Source organism: Miniopterus schreibersii (genome assembly GCF_964146895.1).
Source record: "Miniopterus schreibersii genome assembly, chromosome: 1".
Lineage (NCBI taxonomy): Eukaryota > Metazoa > Chordata > Mammalia > Chiroptera > Miniopteridae > Miniopterus > Miniopterus schreibersii.
Genome location: NC_138101.1, coordinates 180504268 through 180525370, shown reverse-complemented (window position 1 = coordinate 180525370; position 21103 = coordinate 180504268). Strand labels below are relative to the sequence as shown.

General features: G+C 44.7%; 1 protein-coding gene across 5 annotated transcripts in view; it reads right to left on the bottom strand.

Moving 5' to 3' along the window:
- RGS6 (regulator of G protein signaling 6) overlaps positions 1–21103 on the bottom strand; it is a 392085-nt gene that overhangs the window by 56509 nt on the left and 314473 nt on the right. For all 5 annotated transcript variants that reach the window (XM_081117675.1, XM_081117677.1, XM_081117674.1 and 2 more), the window contains exons 7-13: positions 16792–16856; positions 14525–14601; positions 12093–12174; positions 10617–10691; positions 8873–8971; positions 8462–8523; positions 336–446 (exon numbers count right to left, since the gene is read on the bottom strand). In XM_081117675.1, the coding sequence (XP_080973801.1) occupies positions 336–446; positions 8462–8523; positions 8873–8971; positions 10617–10691; positions 12093–12174; positions 14525–14601; positions 16792–16856 (571 nt within the window). The remainder of the gene's footprint in view (positions 1–335; positions 447–8461; positions 8524–8872; positions 8972–10616; positions 10692–12092; positions 12175–14524; positions 14602–16791; positions 16857–21103) is intronic.

Here is a 21103-nt window from a genome sequence, read left to right as displayed (position 1 = left end):
CCATGTAAGACACTTGTTATCACTGTTGCTGCTGTCTAATATATAGATATATAAAACAACAAATTGGTCAACGGATTCGTTTCCTCTGGCAATCAGAGCTGGGAAATGGGAGGGACTGTCCCTGTTATTATGACATGTGAAGGGTCAGAGAGAGGTCAGAGGGAAGGCACAAGGATCCACGTACAAACCAAACTATGAGGGAGGTAGAAACCATGAGCACGCAGAACTCGGTGGGGAGGTTACTTGAGGGTTTTCTGTTCAGATGATAAAGTCAAATTAAGATCGGGATAATGTAATCTCACAATCACATACTTTTTTTTTTTTTTTTCTTTTACCTCATCTCTATGTCCCACAAAGCCATATCGTCACTGATCCAGGGATTGGACGGCTCGGCTGGCGTTATCAAAGGATCATATTCCACATACTGTTCCGTGTAAGCAATTAAGCTGCAGGAGGGAAGCAGAGTGGAGAATGCTGCTGATTTCCTGTAAAAACTTTTATTCTGTTTCATACAAACATTATATCAGTCTTAATATAATTCTAAACAAAAGGGAAAAAATTACCACCACTCCCACTTTTGACAAATTCCCTTGTTTGCTGCTGAGCTAAGTAGCATATTACCTTTTTCAAGTGTTCCTACAAATCTATAAAACATCTAGCAATAATTTTCCTTAACTTAAACACATCAGGTAATTAATTAATCAGTTGTCTCCCTGTCCCCAGAGTTCTGAGTCTTCGTGCTCCAACTGGACTGTTTGCTCTATAGACCTGATGCAAAATCATCCTGAGACCTCCTTCACTTTTGTGTTGAAGCCCTTGTTTCCTGGATTCCATCTCTGTCTATTGGGTTTACTCCCTCGTTATGTGGAAGCACATCCTTTAATAGTTTCCCAAGAATGCTTTTACTTTACCTTTATACTTGACTGATAGTGCTGGACATGGAACCCAGGGTTAAAAATAATTTTCTTTCAGAATTTTGAAGGCATTGCTCTACTTTTTTTTTTTTTGGCATTAAGTGTTACTCTTGAGAAGTCTGGATCCATTTTGATTCTAAACCGTTTCTTTTCTCTCTGGGAACTTAGAGTCTTCTCTTTATTGCTATAGTGGTCTGGAATTTCACCATGGCCTTTGCTGATTGTTTTTGTTCACTGTGCTGGGTACAATGTGTAATATATTTCCCATAAAAATTATTTCTTTGTTAATGTCATACCATTCATTTTTCCTTTCTATAATTCTTTTTAGTTAACTATGGAACATCTTGAATGGATTGATAATCTAATTTTCCCAAGTTTTCCCTCCCATTTTTTATCTTTTTATCTTTTTATTTGAAAGTTCTTTCAACCTTTCTCTTTATTTAATTTGAGGTATCATTTTCTTAACTTTCCAGAGTTCACTCTTGTTTATCATAGTATCTAGTTTTTGTTTTATGGATGGAATATCTTCTCATATCTCTGAGGATATGAATTCTATATTTTTATTTTCAGTTTCTTCTGTTTCTGGAGTCATTCCTCCAAGTCCCTGTTTTGTTTGTTTCGATTTCACTCCTTCACGTTGGGGTTTATCTTGAGTGCCTGAAAAACCTCTGGACATTCCTTTGTGCTTAAGTGTGAGGTACTAAAACCTGCTTGGAGGCTCAGTGTGTGGGGGCAGGACCTGCCGACTGATGGGCTTCATTGTTGGGTCACTGGGCAGCTTGCCCATGTTTTCACTAAAGCTCCAACGAGGGATCTGGGGTCTGTCTTCTGAGGACATCTATTTTTCTCTAGGACAAGGTAGGCAAACTTTTTCTGGAAGATCCAGATAATACATATTTTAGGCTCTGCAGGTCAGATGGTATCTGTCGCAACTACTCAGCTCTTCTTTTGCAGCACAAAAACAGCCACAGACAATTCTCGAATGAATGCATGTGACTCTGTTCCAATGAAACTTTATTTGCCAAAAGAGTGGAGTGGATTTGGCCCATGGGTTGTAGTTTACCAGTCTCTTGCCTGTGGGCATATACATCTGGCTCTTGGAGGGCTGAGAGCTAGGCAGGGGAGAGGTCGAGGGTCCCACAGTTCAGTATATAGATCTTTTATTAATTCTCTTGCTTTTAGCTGGCCCTTTATGATGTGATGTGCCTGAGTTCTGAACTGACGGGGTTCAATTTCTCCAGAGAATAAACTGCCTATCCCCTATGGTGGTAGTTCCTGGGAGAAATGGTCTTCTAGTGGGGCAGGGATCTAAGAATACCACACTTGAACTCATCACCCAATTAAAAAAGTAAAACATTACAAATAGAGAGAGAGGCTTAAGATTATGCTCCCCAATTCCTTAAAATTTCAATCTTCAACAAATTTTTTGAAACCATTAATTAAATAATTCATTGACGTTGAGTTCATACCATTTTTATTCATTTACTGATATGTTGCTCTTGGGGAGGGAGAGAAGAGAAACGTATGTCCACAATATTGTCTTGAGTGAATTTATTATAATTTATATAATCACTTCCTTTATATTAGACTGACTTTTAATTTCTTTAGTACACACAGTGCTCACATTGGATTTTCCATCTTCTGGGCTATTTATTTAGAATTGACATCCACAAGTAGGATGACTGGGCCAAACGGTATGGATATTTTTATGGTTATTGACCTATGTAGGGGGGAAAAACTTTCCCCATGCACTGCCAACTTGAGTGTCATGTTTCCTCGGCAATGGGAAATTCAGTGAAGGATGGCTTGCAGGGATTGGTCAGGGGAAAACGAGGCATGGATGTAAAGCACCCTAGGATAGTGACCATCATTCCTACTTTAGAAATAAAATTAAAATGTGCTAAAACACTCATTAGGAAACCAGGGCCTCTAAACAGGAAGGAACCCGGGGGCTGCATGTGGAAAGGGGGGAACAGGAGAGTACGTTAGCACCCCCTTTGGTAGGCGTAGTTTCTAAGTGATGATGAATAAACAGAACCGGGCAGGAAGGGGGTCCGAGCAGGAAGGGGAATGAAAAGCGGAGCAACAGCATAGACAGGGCGGAAGAAAGTTTAGTTCTCATCATTAATTCATTAATCTAATTTGTTTTTCCCATTGTAGAAGGTGGAGGAGGGGAGAGAATAGAAAGAGAGAACTCCTTAGTTGTAGGTCACTCAAAGAAAATATAATCAACAGAGAATCTCAGAACGAGTGGGGGGTGTGAAGGTGAATCTAGCCCCTCAGAAAGGAGCATATGCCAGGCCCGGCACTGCAGCCCTTCTAGATCATGATCTGCATGCAGTCCCCTGGCTATAATTTTACCTCTCATCTTTTCTTTTCTGTCACCTAAGATGGACTGGGAGAAGAGAGAAGCAAGGACCCCCAAGTGTCTGGAATCACATCAAAGCAAAGTTGTAATGACCTCTTTGGCTCCTTTCTTCCCTCACCTGAAACTATCATTAGACATTAAGTTCATGGATTTCTATCACCCCAGCAGGTTTTTAATAGACCCTAAGGGCATGCAGTCCCTTACTATCTTATCTCATTTTATTAATTACATTTCACGATCACTGAGGGTCAGGAGGCAGAGGGGGAACCAGCATCCAATTTCAAGGAACAGCAGTGATCTCGAGATGGGCAAGATGATGATAAAAAATCAATTCAGCCTTCAGCTGTGATGCACAAATGGCTCCCAGGGTAGGGTAAGGATGAGCCGAGCACAGGAGCAGACACACAAGGACACAACTTGATTTCTCCGTGTGTGGCAGTGTGGTGTGATTCCTGCAGTGACCTGCTCAGTGCCACTACAGGTGGGGAGAAGTCTCTGGGGATACCTAGCAAAACACAGAGACTTTTTCAGAACATTTGGAACTAAAATGTGGATTTTTGCATTCTCAAAGTTTTGAATACAAAAGGCTCCTTGAGGACTCTCAAAGAAGAGTAAGCCCTCTTTTATTTTGCAACTTAAATTGTTGACAGAACATAGGTGAGACAGGTGACCAAAGGGCCTCTTTCTACAATGAAATAAACTCTATGCCTCAAGGCTCATTGTCTCTTATTCAAAAGAGCAGACATCTCAGAGAAGATTCTTGCATTAGGATCAAGGCTAAGGAATTTGGTTATTTGATTTCCTATTGTGATAGATCAATGTAAAAAAATGAAGTCTGTTTCCCTAGCCCTTGACTCTGGGCTGGGCTTGTGACTTGCTTTAGCCAATAAAACACGGGGAAGTGATGGAGTGCCAGTTCTAAGCCTCAAGTAGCTGGACATGCTTCTCCTCTCTTTTTTGGAATCTGCTATCCTCATGTGAATAAGATCAAACTAGCCTGCTGGAAGATGAGAGACCATGTGAGGAGAGCCCAGTTGTCTCAGCTGATGTCATTCTAAACTAGCTGAAGCCAAACATGTGAGAGAGCCCAGCCAAGATCACCGAGCTGCCTACTCAATGCACAGATACTAAGGGAATTGCAAGAGAGGCAGCTGGCTCATAGACACATGAGCAGCAGTAAGTTGCTGTTGTTTAAAGCCACTATATTTTTGAGGTGGTTTGTTATGCAGCAATAGCTAACTGATACATGTGGTCTGCCACAGATTGAAAATGGGAGTTGGTAAGGGATGAGGAAGGGCTACTAGAGACAAGTATGTTGACAGGAACCAGAAAACAAACCAACAACTAAAAAGCAGAAACAAAGACTCAAAGAACATAATGGCCTGTGGCTCTTTAGGGAAAGGGAAGCAGTTGGTGGCACTTCATAAGACCCTGGCCACTGACAGAGTTTTAAAGTACAGTGTAAAGACATGGACTCTGAGTCATCCAGAAAATTAACTGAAATATGTGTCCTTTCTTTAAGAAGGCACATGCATGACCCTATTGAAGACAGAATCTCATTTAAAATAGTTAAAATAAAAACTTGAGGTGTTAAGCATCATTTATCTGGAGAACTCATTTGTGTGAGCAGGGACTGTACTTCCTGATGCAAAAATTAGGTAATATCTCAAACTGGCTTTTGTGTTGTTTCCAGGTGTAAAAGGCAGCCTAGGACATATAGTTTGGCTGTCATGACGTTGGCATTTTGGGAACATTTAACCACTCATGGGGACAATGGGACAGAATAGTTGAAACTGAGATGACCTGAGAAAATCTGTGCAGAAAAGCCAGCCTCTTCATGCACAGACCTCCCTCCCCCAAAGACACCACATTATTAGTGCCATAAGAGGCAGCCAAGGGGGACAGACCTGTGGATGACAGGGCCAGCCTTAGGCAGTATGCAGGGCTCTCTGTCTAGGAGACTGAGAAGAAAGCCAGAGGGAAGAACCACATGTGCACAAAACTGCCACCTGCAGGGCCACTCCTTGGCCTGTCCTTTGTTTGTTCCTCTGAACACCATACACCCAGTCATTCCATCTCATGCACTTGAGTTTGTTCCTTTCCAAAGCACCATTTAGCACCACACTGGAAAATAATAATCAGCATTCACATTCACTGTATGTGTAGTAAGTGCGAAGGATTGGGCCAAGGGCACTCCGTGGACTAACTCATGAACCCTATATTAAGTACCACTGCTCTCTCCCCTTTAAAGAGATAGGATCCAAACCCAGTGGCTGGCTGCACCTCTCCCCCCTAAATTGTTCTGTTCTGCCCTTTAGTTCGCAAAGTTTCTCTGTTCCCTTCCTGGCTGGACCTGGTGGCACCCTTTGACCAGGCCCTGACTCTGGCCTTTGGAGAACTGGACTTTCACATTCACCTGCCCTCCCACCTCTCCCAACATCAGTGCTGAGGGAGCAAAGTGGAAAAATGGGTGGAACTGTTCTCAGGGGGTTGAGGCCCTTTGCCTGATGGTTTCTGGCTAATTATCACCACTCTCCTGGAGCAGGCCCAGGAGATCAGGTCTGCCCGGGGATGTGTGTGCCCACCTGAGATAGCTCAGCTTTCACTTCTGGTGAGCTGAGCAGTCGCACCCAAGGCCAGCTGCCAGTGCCACCTCCCTGCCCCCCACCCCTGCAGAACCGCTGACAGACCAAGGCTCTAGGCTGCTTTATCTCCTGCTAACACCCGCTCCTCTCCCTCCTCCTCTCTATCTGGGAGTTTCCTTGTGGCTCTAATGAAAAACCCTTGTGTCACATTGAAAAGTTGCCAGTTATTGCTGCTGGGAATAAAATCCAGTCTCTGCTGGGCGGAGACACAGGAGAGCTTCCAACTGCGGAGGGAGGAGTGGCTGGTTGGACTAATCTCTTCAAGGTGAGTGGCCTCTCACTCTAATGAGATGGCGCCAGGTGGGGCCCCTCTCGAGACAGCCAGAAAACAAACAAACAATGGGCCCTGCCAGGCTCCCTCCCCCTCCTCGGCTGTCTCTCTTCTCTTATCAGCACACCAGCCGGCAAGCGTGGGCCTCCCTCATGCAGACCTGTTCAGGCTCTTTCCTCACGGCCCCAGGATAGGGCAAAGCTGGCGTCCCTTCTGAGGGAGCTCTCAGGTCAGTCTAAGTGTGGACAATGGCTTCACCGAATCCTCAGAGACCCGGTCAGTCCGCTGGTTCAAAATGCACGTTCCTGCCTTAGTTGGTTTGGCTCAGTGGTTACAGTGTTGGCCTGAGGACTGAAGGGTCCCAGGTTCAATTCCAGCCAAGGGCACGTACATACCTCGGTTGCAGGCTTGATCCCTGGCCTGGTTGGGGCACATGCAGGAGGCAACCAATTGATGTGTCTCTCTCACATCGATGTCTCTCTCTCTCTCTCTCTCTCTCTCTCTCTCTCTCTCCCTTCCACTCTCTCTGAAAAGCAATGGAAAAAATATCCTCAGGTGAGGATTTAAAAATAATTCCTTAGATCTACCTGAAACCACTGAACCCCAATCTCCAGAGCTAGGGTTTGGGGATCCCATCTTTACTCTTCCCCCATCTGGGTCATCATGCTCCAAACCCCTGGACCTGAGCAACTGGCCCCCAGGAAAGATGCTCCCACACACTCTCCTGGGGTTGCAAACTCCAAAGTGCCCTGTGAAGGCCAGGCATTGCTGGCACCAACCCTCGCAGTCTGCCAGGACAGCCACTCCTGTCTCTTGTTCACAGAGAAAGAAGCTCCAGTTCCTCACACCAAAGGAGTCGAGGTCATCCCGGCTGTGTCACTCGCCAGTACTTTTCTGGGACAAAGGCAACCACAGCAAGATTTAAAAAGCATTTTAGAGCTGGGTACTTCCAAGCTCCACAGTATGATAGTGGGGTGCGGAGGCTTTTCAGCCTGTAGGGTCAGGGGAAACTGCGAGTCCAGCACAATCTGTGTCTTGGTGTAAGATGAGCTCCGGCTGTGGCCACCTTCCGAAGCATTTGCTCAGTGATTCTCAATGGGGCCGATTCTACCCTCCCAGGGGACATTTGGCAACATCTGCAGACATGCTTGGTTGTCATAAATGTGAGGTGGGGTTTTGGCATCTAGTAGACAGAGGTCAGGGATGCTGCTAAGTATCCTATAATGCACAGGACAGCCTCCTGCAACAAAGAAGTCTTTGGCTCAGGACATCAATAGTGACACTACTGAGAAACTCTGGGAGAGATACGAGATGCCATCAGACACATGGCCAAGTCCTTGGCTACCTGAAGGCAGAGCGCTAATTCAGGTGTTGGGTTTGGGAGTAAGGTACTCTTAGCCTCAATCTGTTATTTATCTAGAAGGAAGGGACCAGCAGAGAAAGGCTTATAGGTTGAACACACATCCAGCCTCCTGTGTGAGCTGGGCTTAAAGACCCTTTTACTCTGATATCCAATGAATACTAGGACCCAGCTTAAGCCCTTGATCCTTCCGATATAGGTCATCACTTTGACGATAGCACATAGACCAAAAAACATTCAGTTTTGGGGCTGCCTGACCAGATTTATTCCATACAGTTTCCCCAGGTGGTCTCCCCTCTTCACTGAGAGTTCAAACACAGACCATTTAGCTGATAAAATTGAATCTCCCACAAGTTAATGGAGTGGAACCAGCTCCTGGTGCAGATTGTAGCACAAATGCTGCCGTGGAAGCCAGGCTGGAGTGCCAATATGTTCTTTACAGTTGATTCGATGCAGTTCAGTGGTTGATGGTGTGTGGAGGCGGAACGCCTCCCGGTGGCCCAGTCCCCTCCTGTTTGCTCGGCTAGCACAGTCTCTTTCCCCCTATAAAGTGGATCTGGGCATTTTACAGTTGAAAAGGGAGCCATTCCATTTAAATTAATCAAGGGGCTGAAGGCAAAGGCACATTTTGTAGCTTTTAAGGACATTGACCTTGATTGACAAGGTCCCATGGCTTGGACCCTCCCCCAAAAAGCTTTAGCAACAGAACATTTCTTGACATCACTCATGCAGGTCTGCTATCTTAGTTGTACTCACTTGGGCCTGTGGTTTTTCCATGCATCAGTTTAAGGGATGCCTATGGTCTGTCTCTGAGCATGGCACACATTTATTAGCCATAACCCTGTAACATTTCTCCTTTGTTAAATTAAAAGAAACTAGTAATTTTACTAAGGGAAAACCTACCTTTCAGCCACTTTTGACATTTTTAAACAATGTCTGTCAATCTGTGCATTCAAAAACGTTATCTAGGGAAAGACAGAACAGAGGTGTTAAGACCAAACTAGAATTTTCCCCCCCTTTCACCCCAGGAACCCAAATCCTGTATTTCTACCAAGATTCTAATACCTGCTCTGGACAGACTTCAGCTCTCCAGCAACCAATTGGCCTTTTGAAAGTTCCTACCTCCGTGAGGATACGCAATACACCTATGTCATATATTCTCTAGTGCTGTGCTATAGCTTAGCACTCAAAGGTTCAAGCTGGGCTCTACTGTGGTTTCCAGGAGCTCAAAGCTCACTCAGCAATCAGAGGTAAACACTGAAAGGGTTTCCATCTGGCCACGTCTCCTGGGAGGGCAGGAGTCAGTTCATTCACCTGTTTCCGGATGTCTTCTTTTGTAGTTTTCCTGATTGGCTGACTGGGTATGTGCACAGGGCTCTGCGACTGGGACTCGTCTGTCACGCCATACACCGACTACAGAAGGAGCAAGAAAATGGAATCATGCACCCTCAGAGTTGAAGGGGACCTTGGGGGTGAGCCAGCTCAACCACTTGTCCGATGCTCCTAATCCCAACAATGAATGATCAGCCTCTGCTTGAATTTCCCCAGTGATGGGAATTCTGTCTCCGAGGCAGCCCTGTCCCATTAGTGGGTTACCACTGCTAGAAAATCCTTCCTTTTATTGAGCTGAAACTGTCTCCTTGTGTATCAGTGTTTCTTGAAACATGGTCCATAGACCATGTGCAAAGAATCATCTGGGGGTACTTGGTAAAGATGTACATTGCTGAGCCCCCAAGGACCTACTGAGTCAGAATCTTTGTGGGTGGGGCTTACGAATCTGTACTTTTATCAAATGCCCCAGGTGATTCTGAGACACAAGATAGTTCAAGAACAATTGCTGAAGGTTAGGCACAAAGATCCTGTCTAGACTCTGTTGGTCTGCCAATGACATACCCATCTAGTATAACTTGAGATGGCAGGGTTTCAGATTTTTTGTTTTTAAACTAAACAGTTTTCTGGCCTCAGTTTCTCCACATGCCCACAGCTATGGCTACTTTTCATAATTCTTTGTGTTAGAGACAGATTAAAGACAATCTTTTCTTTGGGAAGAAACAAAACCTCAAAGGGCATACAATGCATAGCTGAAATCAGATAGGGCACAGAGAGGGTAGATGTGGAATCCATGAAATTCTGGAATAAAATGCTAATATAATTAGGAGACCCTTAAAGATTAAATGACGCCATTATAAGAGTAACATTATAAAATATAATATGGTGAGTGGGTATCACTAGCTCAGCGAAGACTAAAATATGTAAGTAGATTCAAGAAGTTGAGATACACACACACACACATATATATCTATATATCATGTCATATATATATATATATGAGAAAATGAGAGGATTGGTCATCTAGGACACATCTCTAACCTTCTGAAATTAATAGTATGGAGGACAGATATGTTCTCCCACAATATGGTCCCTGGTGCTGCTGTGAGGGTGGGATGTACTGATTGTGGCTCAGACTAAGTGTGGACCCTTGGGTACCCCATGGCCACTGCCCCTTTGGTATAGTGTACACAAGTGATCATTGGCTCATTCCCAGTTGGGCAAGATGACGATTTGAGTGTGGATGACCTAGCCATACTAAAAGACTTTCGAAGTACTGAGCTCACTTTCAACAGTGGGGTTTCCATACTTCTTGTTCCTTTAGTTTCCTTTCCTCCCTGCCTCCTCCAGGAAGCCAACTGCTGCTCACCCTTGAGACCTCGGTGCACTTGAGCTAGCTTTGGGAGCCCTTGGGAGGCCCTGGTCTGGCGCCCCCTCCTGGCGCTGCTGAGCCTCCTGCGCTTCCCTAATGCAGCCCTCCTGGCACTGCTGCCCATTGGCTTGTTTCATCCCTGCCAGGCTGTGGGCTTTGTGAAGACTTATTTCAGCGGCAAGAAGGGTGCTAAGCACACATCAGCCACTCCACAAATATTTGTAGAATAAATGAATGAAATGGTTTCAAGGGACGAAATGGGGTAGAATTAACAAATAGCAAATTATTGTTTGAACAGTAGCAGAAATGAAAGGGCCATTCACATCAAGAATTTTTAATTCAGCTAAACTTGCGAACCTTTTTAACCTTTTGTGGGTTCTTCAAACGTCGACACTTTCTGATATCCATTTCTGTGGTGTTCACACAGCCTGGCTGAGAAAAAAAATCATCACATACATTACAGAGTGAAAATCACCCTTCCCAACTGACACTATCAGAGCCAATCTCTATCTTTCCCTCTACATATAATGCAGGATTACCTCCATTTTGCCATTTACAATTTTTTACAAAGATGTAAACATGTTCCTCTCTAGTGCTCTCATATGAGATATAAAAGCTTATATTATCTCAGGATGATATGTAGAGGGTATAGTGTTCCGTTTATAAGAGCAAGCTCATTATGTGAAGTGACAAGGTGGCTTTGGTCACAGCCCTTGTTATTTCATATGTCTAACTGACTAAAAACACTCCAGTATCAGAATGGGGAATTATTTCTTTAGCTTTGCTCTCTTAATCAGTTTTTAGGAAGGCTGAAATAGCTTATTCATTTTAGTTCCATTTCAGAAGGGAAATGCAAGATTTGTTCTAATAGTAAGAGATGAGAAATACAAACATCATGGATTTTGTATTTGTGAGTTTGCCTGCCTGCTAAGACTTATTTATAACCCCGAAGTTAATACTTGTGTTGCATCCATGATCATTCATGGGCATCTACAGAGCAACAAGAAATTTGAGTTTCCAATGTACATGTTCCCAGCTGAGGTTGAGTAAGGTGACACTCTGCCTTCTTGTTTCAACTTTCATACTGTAAATAAGTGTCCTTTTCAAGGTCTATTTAGTGCCACTATTTGCACATTTCTGTGTTTGTTTTTTTGTTGGTGACTTTGCTCTTTAAAGTGGCCTCAAGCATAGTGCTAAAGTGCTGCCCAGGGTTCCTTAGAGCAAGAAGCCACGATGTGCCTTACGGAGAAAATGTGTGTTAGATGAGCTTCTTCCTGGCATGAGACGTAGTGCTGTTGGCCGTGAGCTTGATGTTAATGAATCAACATTGCATAGTAAGGTGCCTTTAGACAGAAGCACACATCGAACAAGGTTAGGCATTGATCGGTTGATGCAGTGGTTCAATGCAGCGGGTCAGCAATGGTTCACGTTCACGGATTCAGTGTTTGTGGGTGCTTTTTGGAACGTAACCGTGAATTGCAAGAATCAGCTGCATTTGAAATAGAATATTCTAAGATTTAGAGTTGAACCCCAGTAAATATAGAAATTGCTCATTTGGGGACTGCAAACTTCCGGGGCCCAGAGGTCCCAGGTGGAATTCCCGCAGCTCCCCATTTCCAATTCCATATTTTCATGGATGGGTAATTTATAAAAGGTAGAGCTGGCATGCACTCTGGGAAATCTACTGAGGTCATGTAAATGAGAGGCAAAACCATTTCACAAAGCTTCGTTTTCTTAAGAAGGAGACATCTGGTGGCTAAAGATGGTCATTTCTTTTAAGCGAAGGAAATGAGGAAATAAGAAAACCTAGGGAACCCAGCAGAGCTTTCTCACCACTGGCCTGTGGACATCCCAAAAGGCCCGCTCTTGACTATCCAGAATTTTCCTTTCTGTCTTGTCCTTTTTCCGATCAATCCTGAAAGAGGAAAGGAAGGAAATCAGAGGCTTTTGTCTTCTGTTTCCCCTGCTCCTAGGAGCTGAGAGCACACAGGACCGTTGGCACGTGTGTGGGCCCGGCTCTGCGCAGAGCTGCGAAACGTGGGTGCACAGCTACCTCAAGGGAACCTCAAGAGGTCCACACACGGCGAGAGAGCTGGTTTTAGGTTAGACTGCAAATTCCCACACACATGTGACAAGCACGGTGGGCCAAAGGAGAGCAGGAGTGCACTGTCCATTCGAATGGTAACGATCTGGATTATTGAGACCTGAGTCGTCACTGGCGTGCCCCCGCCCATCTGAGTGGATGCTGCGCACTCAAACGATAGGAAGGAACAGCCACAGGCCTGCAGCGTTTCATCTGCAAATTTGAAAGTTCGCTTTAGAGTCAGTAGAAATGTCTTCAAAATGCTGCAAGTATGTGTTTTACGAGTCACGTAAAGCAGCTCTCTTTCTAAAGCAGAGTAACAGCCTTGGCATGTGACAAGATTCAGAAGGCAAGTATCACGGGCCGCCGCCCGGGGAGGCACAAACTGCGAGAGGGAAATCGCAGGTGACAAAGGCAGATTCTATGTTCTGACCAGGAACATAGATAAGGGGCTTTAAAATAAAAAAAAGCCTGTGTTACTTCATATTACCTCTCCAAGCAAAAAGTATCTCAGATTAATTGCTGGGTAACCCCTGGTTCTGGGCTCTCTTGGGAGTACTTTAGTTTATTAGACTGAAATAAAGCCATAATCACCCTGTGATTTTTGTGATAATTACTGTGTACTTAAATGGCCCACAATTACAATGCAGTCACAAAGTTAATAAAAAAAAAAAAAAATCAAGAAATACCATATATGTACAAAGTGACGATCCCCCCTCCTTTTACAACATACGATGCTGTGTGGTTCTGGAAGTGCAATGAACGCTCCTCTTTGCCTCCCAGTGGCTTCTGAGAACACAGTTCAGCTCAATTCTCCCTCCTTCTCACCCGCTCATCCACCTCCCCTGCTCCCTTCTTCCTCAGGGGCCTGGGCTCCTGCTGCAGCTCAGCACCCAGTCCTGGGGTGCACCTCCCTCCGGGGCTGCTGGGAGCACTGGGGTGGACAGCAGGTGGCTGGAATCATGGGTGGGGGAAAGGCAGAGACTGCAGAGGGAGGGTGAGAGTCATGGCACTGTGCCTGCCACTGGGCCCAAAGACCTCACGCCATTTTCAGCCGTATGTGTGATCAACGCTCACCCACACAGCCTGAGACTCGGCCCTAGGCCTTGGGCTGCAATGCTGCCCAGAGAATGCAAAGGGGTCTCCTCCAGACCCCACAGAGGGCTCTGCTCAAGTGCAAACGGTGCCCAGAGGAAAGGGACTCGCTTCCCAGCTCAGTATGCCTTTCCCTCCCCTCCTCTTTTGTTAATCCTCCTGGCTAAACCATGGACCACTGCTGGAAAGGACAAGTGGGGACCCGACCTGAGCAAGTCCATGTCCCAGAATGAAAAGGGTCTGGTAGACAGACATGTTTGTGGCTGGGGGACTCTCACTGCCCATTTCTGTTTCCTTAGAGAAGAGGGAATTTCCACTCTACTCCCTGCAAGGGGAAAATGTGGGAAAACACTCCAACTTTTCTCCTTCTTTCATCTCGGGTCCTCCATGGAGGAAGAGTGACTGCTTACTGGAGAAGCTGTCACAATTTGAAAGAAGAAACTGAGAAAGCTCAAGTTGGTTCTTTCTGAATGTCTGTTCTCTGCAGGCAGTAAGCTGACCAGGGTCAACTCTGCCCTGGTCGGGGGGCCTGAAGATAAGCAACTCTGCCCAGGATGGGTGACTTTACGTCATGTGCTATATCTAGCTTTTTTCAGTAATAATCTGACATTTTGGACTCCAAGTACCTGACTTCTGTGCCTCATTTTTGATTGGTTCTGAACCTCTGGGGAGGGGGTTTGGGGAGTGGCCACTTGTTGACCTCCCTAAAACTCCACCACGTTTTCCTATGAAGAAGGTATCTCCAGGTCTATAGGTAAAGTCAGTCTGGTGTTTTTCAGCCTCTGAGCACAGAAGAAGAATCGAAAATCTCTTTGGGGACTACGTACATCTTCTTATAACAAGAGTTTTACATTCGGGAGGAACCCCATTGTCTGCTGGAACACACACTTTGGAAATCATTTTATAGTGCCATTGGTTACAGAGATGACCTTGATTTCGACTTAGTTGTTCTCCTGAGAGATGACAGTGACTAACCACAGCTGGCCGGCTGTAGAAGGAAACTTCACTTTGGCAATCCCACGCTCATACCCCCTCCAAATTCCAAAGACTTTCTCTCTTTGCAAGGGTCTCTACCAAGTTCACCTACTTCACTTGTGCCTCTGCTTGCATAAAGATGAATTCCCACTTCCTTGCGAAGGCCCTCTGGAGTCTTGCTAAGTTTTCCTAATAGAAATGAAAATGAACAAGAAGGCATTAATCATTGTAAGTTTGCACATCAATACCTGTGCTTATTACAGGGCAGCCATCTATTTTGTTTACTCCCAACAAAACAGCAGGGCTCTAGCTTAAATCCACTGGACATGAACCCAATTTGACTTTGCACCAGAGCCTGCTGTTACAGAGCAGAACTATTAATATTCATTCACACACCCGTTAAGTCTGAAGTCCCTGTGGTTCACCCAATTCCTTTCTTCTGTGTTTCACAAGAACACGACTCATGCAGCCCTTGTCATAAAGGCTACTGAAGATAGCGAGAATGGTTTGTGGCTATGCATGTGGGGTTTGGGGAAGGGACAAAGGGGTCTTTGCAACTTGCTGGACATCTCTGAGAGCAAAACTAAGAATGGGTTTCTCAAGACTCGGCTCCCAGCAGGGATCTTAGAAGGGGACAGGAAAGACAAGCCCAGAGGACTTGGTATTCTTGTCTTTCAAAGTCTAGGTTCACTAGTGGGGGGAAAAGGAGTATCTGTGTCTGTGATATTCATGGAAGGAAAACCCCAAAATAGAAAGGAAGAAAAGGCATGCAGGGTTGCTGTTAGAGGAAGAGGGAGGAAGGCTTTTCTCTAAGTCTGTAGACTTACCCGGTGGCACAATAGGACAGTGAGGAAGGGCAGTTGACAGGTCCCCTAATGATCCGCCTAATTCTGATGGAATGCAAGGCTGGAGCCTACATTATGCTGTGTGTTTTCATAAAGCTTATGCCAACACTAATTGATGACTCTCATTAGTGGATTATTAATATAAAAGGGGCCTCAGTTGAAGATCAAGCCACATAAACTCAGTTATTATTAAGGCTTAGTGTACAAATACCTCAACAAAACTGTCCTTTTGATTCTTCCATTGTTTATGGGAAGCAAAGCTGGTAATGCCTAAATGTCAGTCAATCGGGGAGCAGTTATGTAAATTATAGCACAGTCATAGCACGGAATACTAGGCAGCCACTAAAAATGATAATGTAGATTATTATTACTGACATGAAAAGATTCCCAACGTACTTAACAGCATAAGACTGAGGAAAGAAGTGGCTTATACAGTAATGTTTATGGCCTGGTTCAAGTCTTTTTGTAAAGAAAAAAATGTATGTACAGGAAAAAGCTTTGGGCAGCAGGATCACAGGTTATTTTCTCTCCTTTCTTTGCTGTTTGAATTTTTGTTTTTACCAAGAGCATATATAATGATAAAATTACTGTGTTTTGAAAACAAAATACTTATTTTCATTTCTAACCACTTCTAGGCAGAACTTCAACCTGAAAGAACATTTTAATGCCAATTCTTCACAAATACCAAAGCAGCACATTATATGGCAAGAGAATTGAAAATGGAATAAAACACATTAGGAGTTGATGCTGCCTTGTTTCTGTTTAAGACCTTTTCTAAACACGGTAAACAAAGAGAAGAGAGACAGAGGATGGAGGGGCCACATGCCCCTGCAGTGTGGGGCTTTTCTACAGGTGGCATTAGGGAAGGGATGTAGTCATGCCGAGGTCAAAGCCCTTTGTGCGGGGTGCACACAGGGCAAGATAGCAGTCTTCTGAAAGAGGTTTTGGTGTGAACATAAGTTCTGACTTCTCTAATGGGATGACTTGGTTATATGGTAACTGTCTGTTTAAATTTATGAGACACTATAAACCGTTTCCCACAGTGGCCGTACCATTTTACGTTCCCACCAGTGATGTACGAGAGTTCCAGTCGCTTCGGCATCACCAGCGCTCGGCATCATAGTTACTTTTGATTTTAGCCACCCTCACATGTGTGCAGGGGTATCTCGGCAGGGATTTAACCTGTGATTCCTTAATGGCTAACGATGTTGAACATTTTTTCATGAGCTTATTTGTCATCCTTCTGTCCTCTTAGGTGAAGTGTCTGTTCAAGTTCTTTGCCCATTTTTAAGTTGAGTTGTTTTTTTATTGCTGAGTTTTGAGAAACTCAGCAATAAAAATTCTTTATAGAAAGATGCAATTTTATTGTGATGGTAAGAGGAGCTGAGAACGAAAGAGGGAAAATAGAAGAGACTTCCTTTCCACTGTCTGAAAAGGACTGGGGAGTGAAAAAGGGAAAACCACCAGCTCAAACACAGTTGTAGATGGGTGTGTACTCTCCTCCCACACCTACCCTGAAGATAATCATACTTACTGCTTCATAGTCTGCCAGTTCCAGCCGTGCTTTATTCTGCATTGTCCTCTTACAGAGATAGATGGCTGAGGGAAGAAGAGAAATTATAACACATACAAAACCATTGTAGTGGAACCCATCCATCCGTCCATCCATCCATCTACTCATCCATCCATTCATCCAGCCAGCCCAGCTGGATAAGTGCCCAGCTATGCTGTGAAGAATATGTTTCTAGGTGGAATCCATGACAGCCCATCTCTAGGAATCTTTCTACAGTCAGGGTCAGACAAGGACCCCATCTTCTAAGCCTGACATCTTTCTTCTCTCCTTTACCCCACACATCCTCCATCAGGATGATATTTCTCAAACATAACCATGTCACCCTCCTGCCTAAGTGGCTTGCATTGACTCCCCAGTGACCTCAGAAGAAAGGTCGGGCTCCTCAGAGTAGCATATTTGGTTCTTTAAGACCCAGTCTGCTTGGCTCTTCCCTTCCCCACTCAGGCATATGAGGCTACCAAACGTCTCTCAGCTCCACTCCTCTGCGGATGTGTCTGCTCCATCGAAGCCCTTTCCCTCTTCTCTCTTCTTTCCCTCTGTCTATCTAGCAACCTCCTCCTAATCTATAAAGACCCAGCTTGATGTTCCAGATAGCTCGGTGTCACATCTACCCATCCTCAGCCATGGAGCCTAATTCCAGTGCACTGTAATTGTGGATTACTAGGCCGTGCCCCGCTCTAGGCTGAAGGCTCTCCAAGGGCAGAGGCTGTGTCCTACTCAGCATGAATCCCTGTACCTGGGCCTGGTCAGCCAGTGGAGTCAATGAGCAGTGGGAAAAGAGGGAAATTTAGGTCACTCTTCCCAAGCTAAGGAAGGGTTCTTGGCCCTAAGTTGCCAGGACATTCTTCCTCAGACCTGGCCTTCATTACTGCCTCTCCCTGCCTCGGCTCCTTCAGTATCTCCCTCCTTCTCCAGTGCCAAGTAGACCGGTCCAGGGAAGACCAGAGATGAACGGCATGAATGAGAGCAGAATAACCGGGAGGGAAGGCCAGAGAAGACCCATCTGTTGTTTGACAACTTAAGTACAGCAAGATATCTAGGCATCTCCTTGCTGAATTAACCAGCCTCTTCCATGTTGTCTAACAAATTTACCGACGGCAGCCTAGGGTATGCTGGAACCTTCTGCTCACACCAGAGTTGTCTGTGGATGAGAGTCAGTTATGTTTGTTCTTAAATCTGCTTATGTTAGGCACAATTGTTATTTTAATAATGTAAGTGCACTAAATATTACACACACTGATACAGTTAATGTGAAAGGAGCGAGAGTTGTTTCTATGAAGTGGAATGGTTCGGAACAACTTGATAAAGGAGTGTAGGCTAAGACAATTGCTGATGAATTTGGTGCAGGTGAGATAACGGAAAAAGTGAGAAAAAATAACGAAAATTTCAGAGAAGTAAACATGCGGGTTGCTTCAAAAGTGATTTTAAATTTTTGATGTACTTTAAAGATGCCCAAAATGGATGGTTTATTTTGAGTACAGTTTACTTAAGAAAAAAACTCAAATTATTGGGACCCATAACCACAGTGACTTTTTGGTCCTACCTTAAAAAGCTGCTGAATGAATATTCCTTTGTATGTCTTACATTAATATGAAGTCATTAAAGTATGTATACATCATTTTTCATGATTCTCTATTTACCAACTTTTTAAATGAACCAAGCAGCTATAGCTCTCTACTGTATCTGAAAAAGGTACTCTTTTTGGTTTCTTGGACCACCAGTTAGGCAGCTTGTGGAATTGGGGACAATCTGGAGCAGGAAGCCTGGCATGTCACCAGCCCCAGCAGGCCTGGTCTCGATGATGCAGGAGCAGTGCAGGTCAGAGGAGGTGGCGGCTGTTTTGACAATGCTGCCTCAGACAGTGTTTTCTCTTGGCCAAATGTGAAACTCAGGAAAGTCTAGGTCAGGTTGGGGCTTTATTTAGGCAGAATCATCCTGAGAAATTTACAACCCATCTAGGTCAAAATGGGCCAGCCAGTTTATGAAGTATAAAGTATTCTGTGCAAGGAATGAAGAGCTAGTACTATTCCCGATGACTGTGAGTTACATGGTGACATGTTTTCAGCCTGCTTCCCCTGAATGTCACGTATTAGGGGATCTGTTCACCAGAACTAAGGAGCTAGGATGTGGCTATGGAGTGGACCTCTCTGCTGGGCACAGACCTTCCCTGGGCTTGACCTCCCTACCATGGCGCCTTCAACAGAGCTTGCTCTAACATCTAACCAATCAAACGACTGCTGGCAACAGCAGCCAGCCCTATAATAGGGCATCTGGGGGACTTGTTTGAAGCCCAGATGTTGAATTTTCCTGGATATTTAATTTCTCATTGAAGAAGCTCTGTCTTCTTGCCCTCATACCTGCCATTCCCACCCTACGGGCATCTCACTTGGATGACCCACTGCCATCACGAGCTCAGTGTGTCACCATGACAAAAATAGAACACGTTGCAGAGGGTGAACTGGTGGTTGCCAAAGGGGAGGGGAGTTAGGGGGTTGGGTGAAAGAGGTAAAGGGATTAATAAGTACAAATTGGTAGTTACACAATAGTCACAGGGATATAAAGTACAGCATATGGATTATAGTCAATAATATTGCGATACTTATGTATAGTGCCAGGCGGGTACTGGAAATATCAGGGGAATACTTTGTAAAGTATATGATTGGCTAGCTATTGTGCTGTAAACCTGAAACCAATACAAAATAATACTGAAAGTAAACTATAATTGAAAAATAAAAATAAAATACACAAACAGTCAAAAAACAGAACACATTAAAAAAATTTATAAACAGAATGGATTCCTGTACTACATGTGTAACTAAACATTTAAAAAAATACTGACCTTATCCTATTTCAATGTACTTCAAAATCTGACTCCTTTTCCAAAATATCTATACTAGTGACATCATTATTAACCACAATCCCCTAAATGAGGAGATTGCATTTCTCTATTTTCCTTATACTCTCTAACTATGTTTTAGAGCAATGGGATTTTAGCATTGAAAGTAACCTTGGCAACCATCAAGTGTGGACCCCTCATCGACAGATGGGAAAACTAAAGGCCACGAGAGGTGAATTGATTTACTCACAGGCTAGGTGCTGGTGGAGGTGGGAACAGAATTAAGGCCCAGTGCAGAGCTTCTTCCACCATGACATTCATTGCACCACTTACTTACCCATTCCCCATTTAAGAACGTCAGGAGCTGTTTCAGGTGCCGGGAAGTCACCGTGCCAGCAGCTGCCACTCACAGGGCTCACTGAATGCCAGGCACTGTGCCAGGGGCCTTCCAAAGGCTCTCTCACTCCATCTTCTCAATAACCCCAGGAAGTGGGTTCCGTTACTACCCTCATTTTATAGACGAGGAAACCTTTTCAGGTCATCCTCCATTACCGGGGATCCACAATGGCTCCCTAAAACTGCCAACTCCATTCGAAATGTCTCTCCTTGACTAGGAAGGCTTTTTAATAAACCTACTCCTCCCAAACTATCCACCCTTCTCAGTCGTTCTTCACCAACGTAAGACATTTGAATACTCCGATCAGGCTCCTCACGGTGCCCTTCTTACCCCTATCATGCCGTCTCCCTGGAAGGCTTGGAGCACGAGACAATGCCACACATGGGACCATGAAAGGAGCATGGGCCTTGGAGCCATTTGGATCTGAGTTCAAATTCTGCTGCATTGCCTGGCGGGCGTGGCTCAGTGGTTGAGCATCGACCTAGGATCTAGGAGGTCGAGGCTCGGTTCCCAGTCAGGGCACATGCCCGGGTTGCAGGCTCGATCCCCAATGTGGGGCCTGCGGGAAGCAGCTGATCAATGACTCTCCTCTCATCATTGATGTCTCTCTCTCTCTTTCCCCCCCTCTCCCTTCCTCTCTCTGAAATCAATAGAGACCTATTTTTTAAAAATGTAGACTATAGTTGGAGATATGTAATATTTATTTTTAAAAATTCTGCCACATTCACTGAGTACTAAGCGCCTTTAATAAAGAACCAGAACCATCAGCAAATACTCAGCTAATATGAGCTATGCTTCAGATGTACACTGGGGGTAGGAGAAAGAACAAGGTGGACCAGCCCCAGCCTCCTGGAGCTCCCAGACAAGTGGAACACAGTGTGATAACTGTGATAAATGTGAGGATGTGGTCCTGCTGGGCCTTGGGTTCTTTATCTGAAGTAGAGGGAGAGTATCATTTCCTTAGAGGACTGGCACATAGAAATACTAGACAGTCTCCACAGAGAGCAGAAGGCAAGAGTCTGATAGGTTCTTCCCTTATA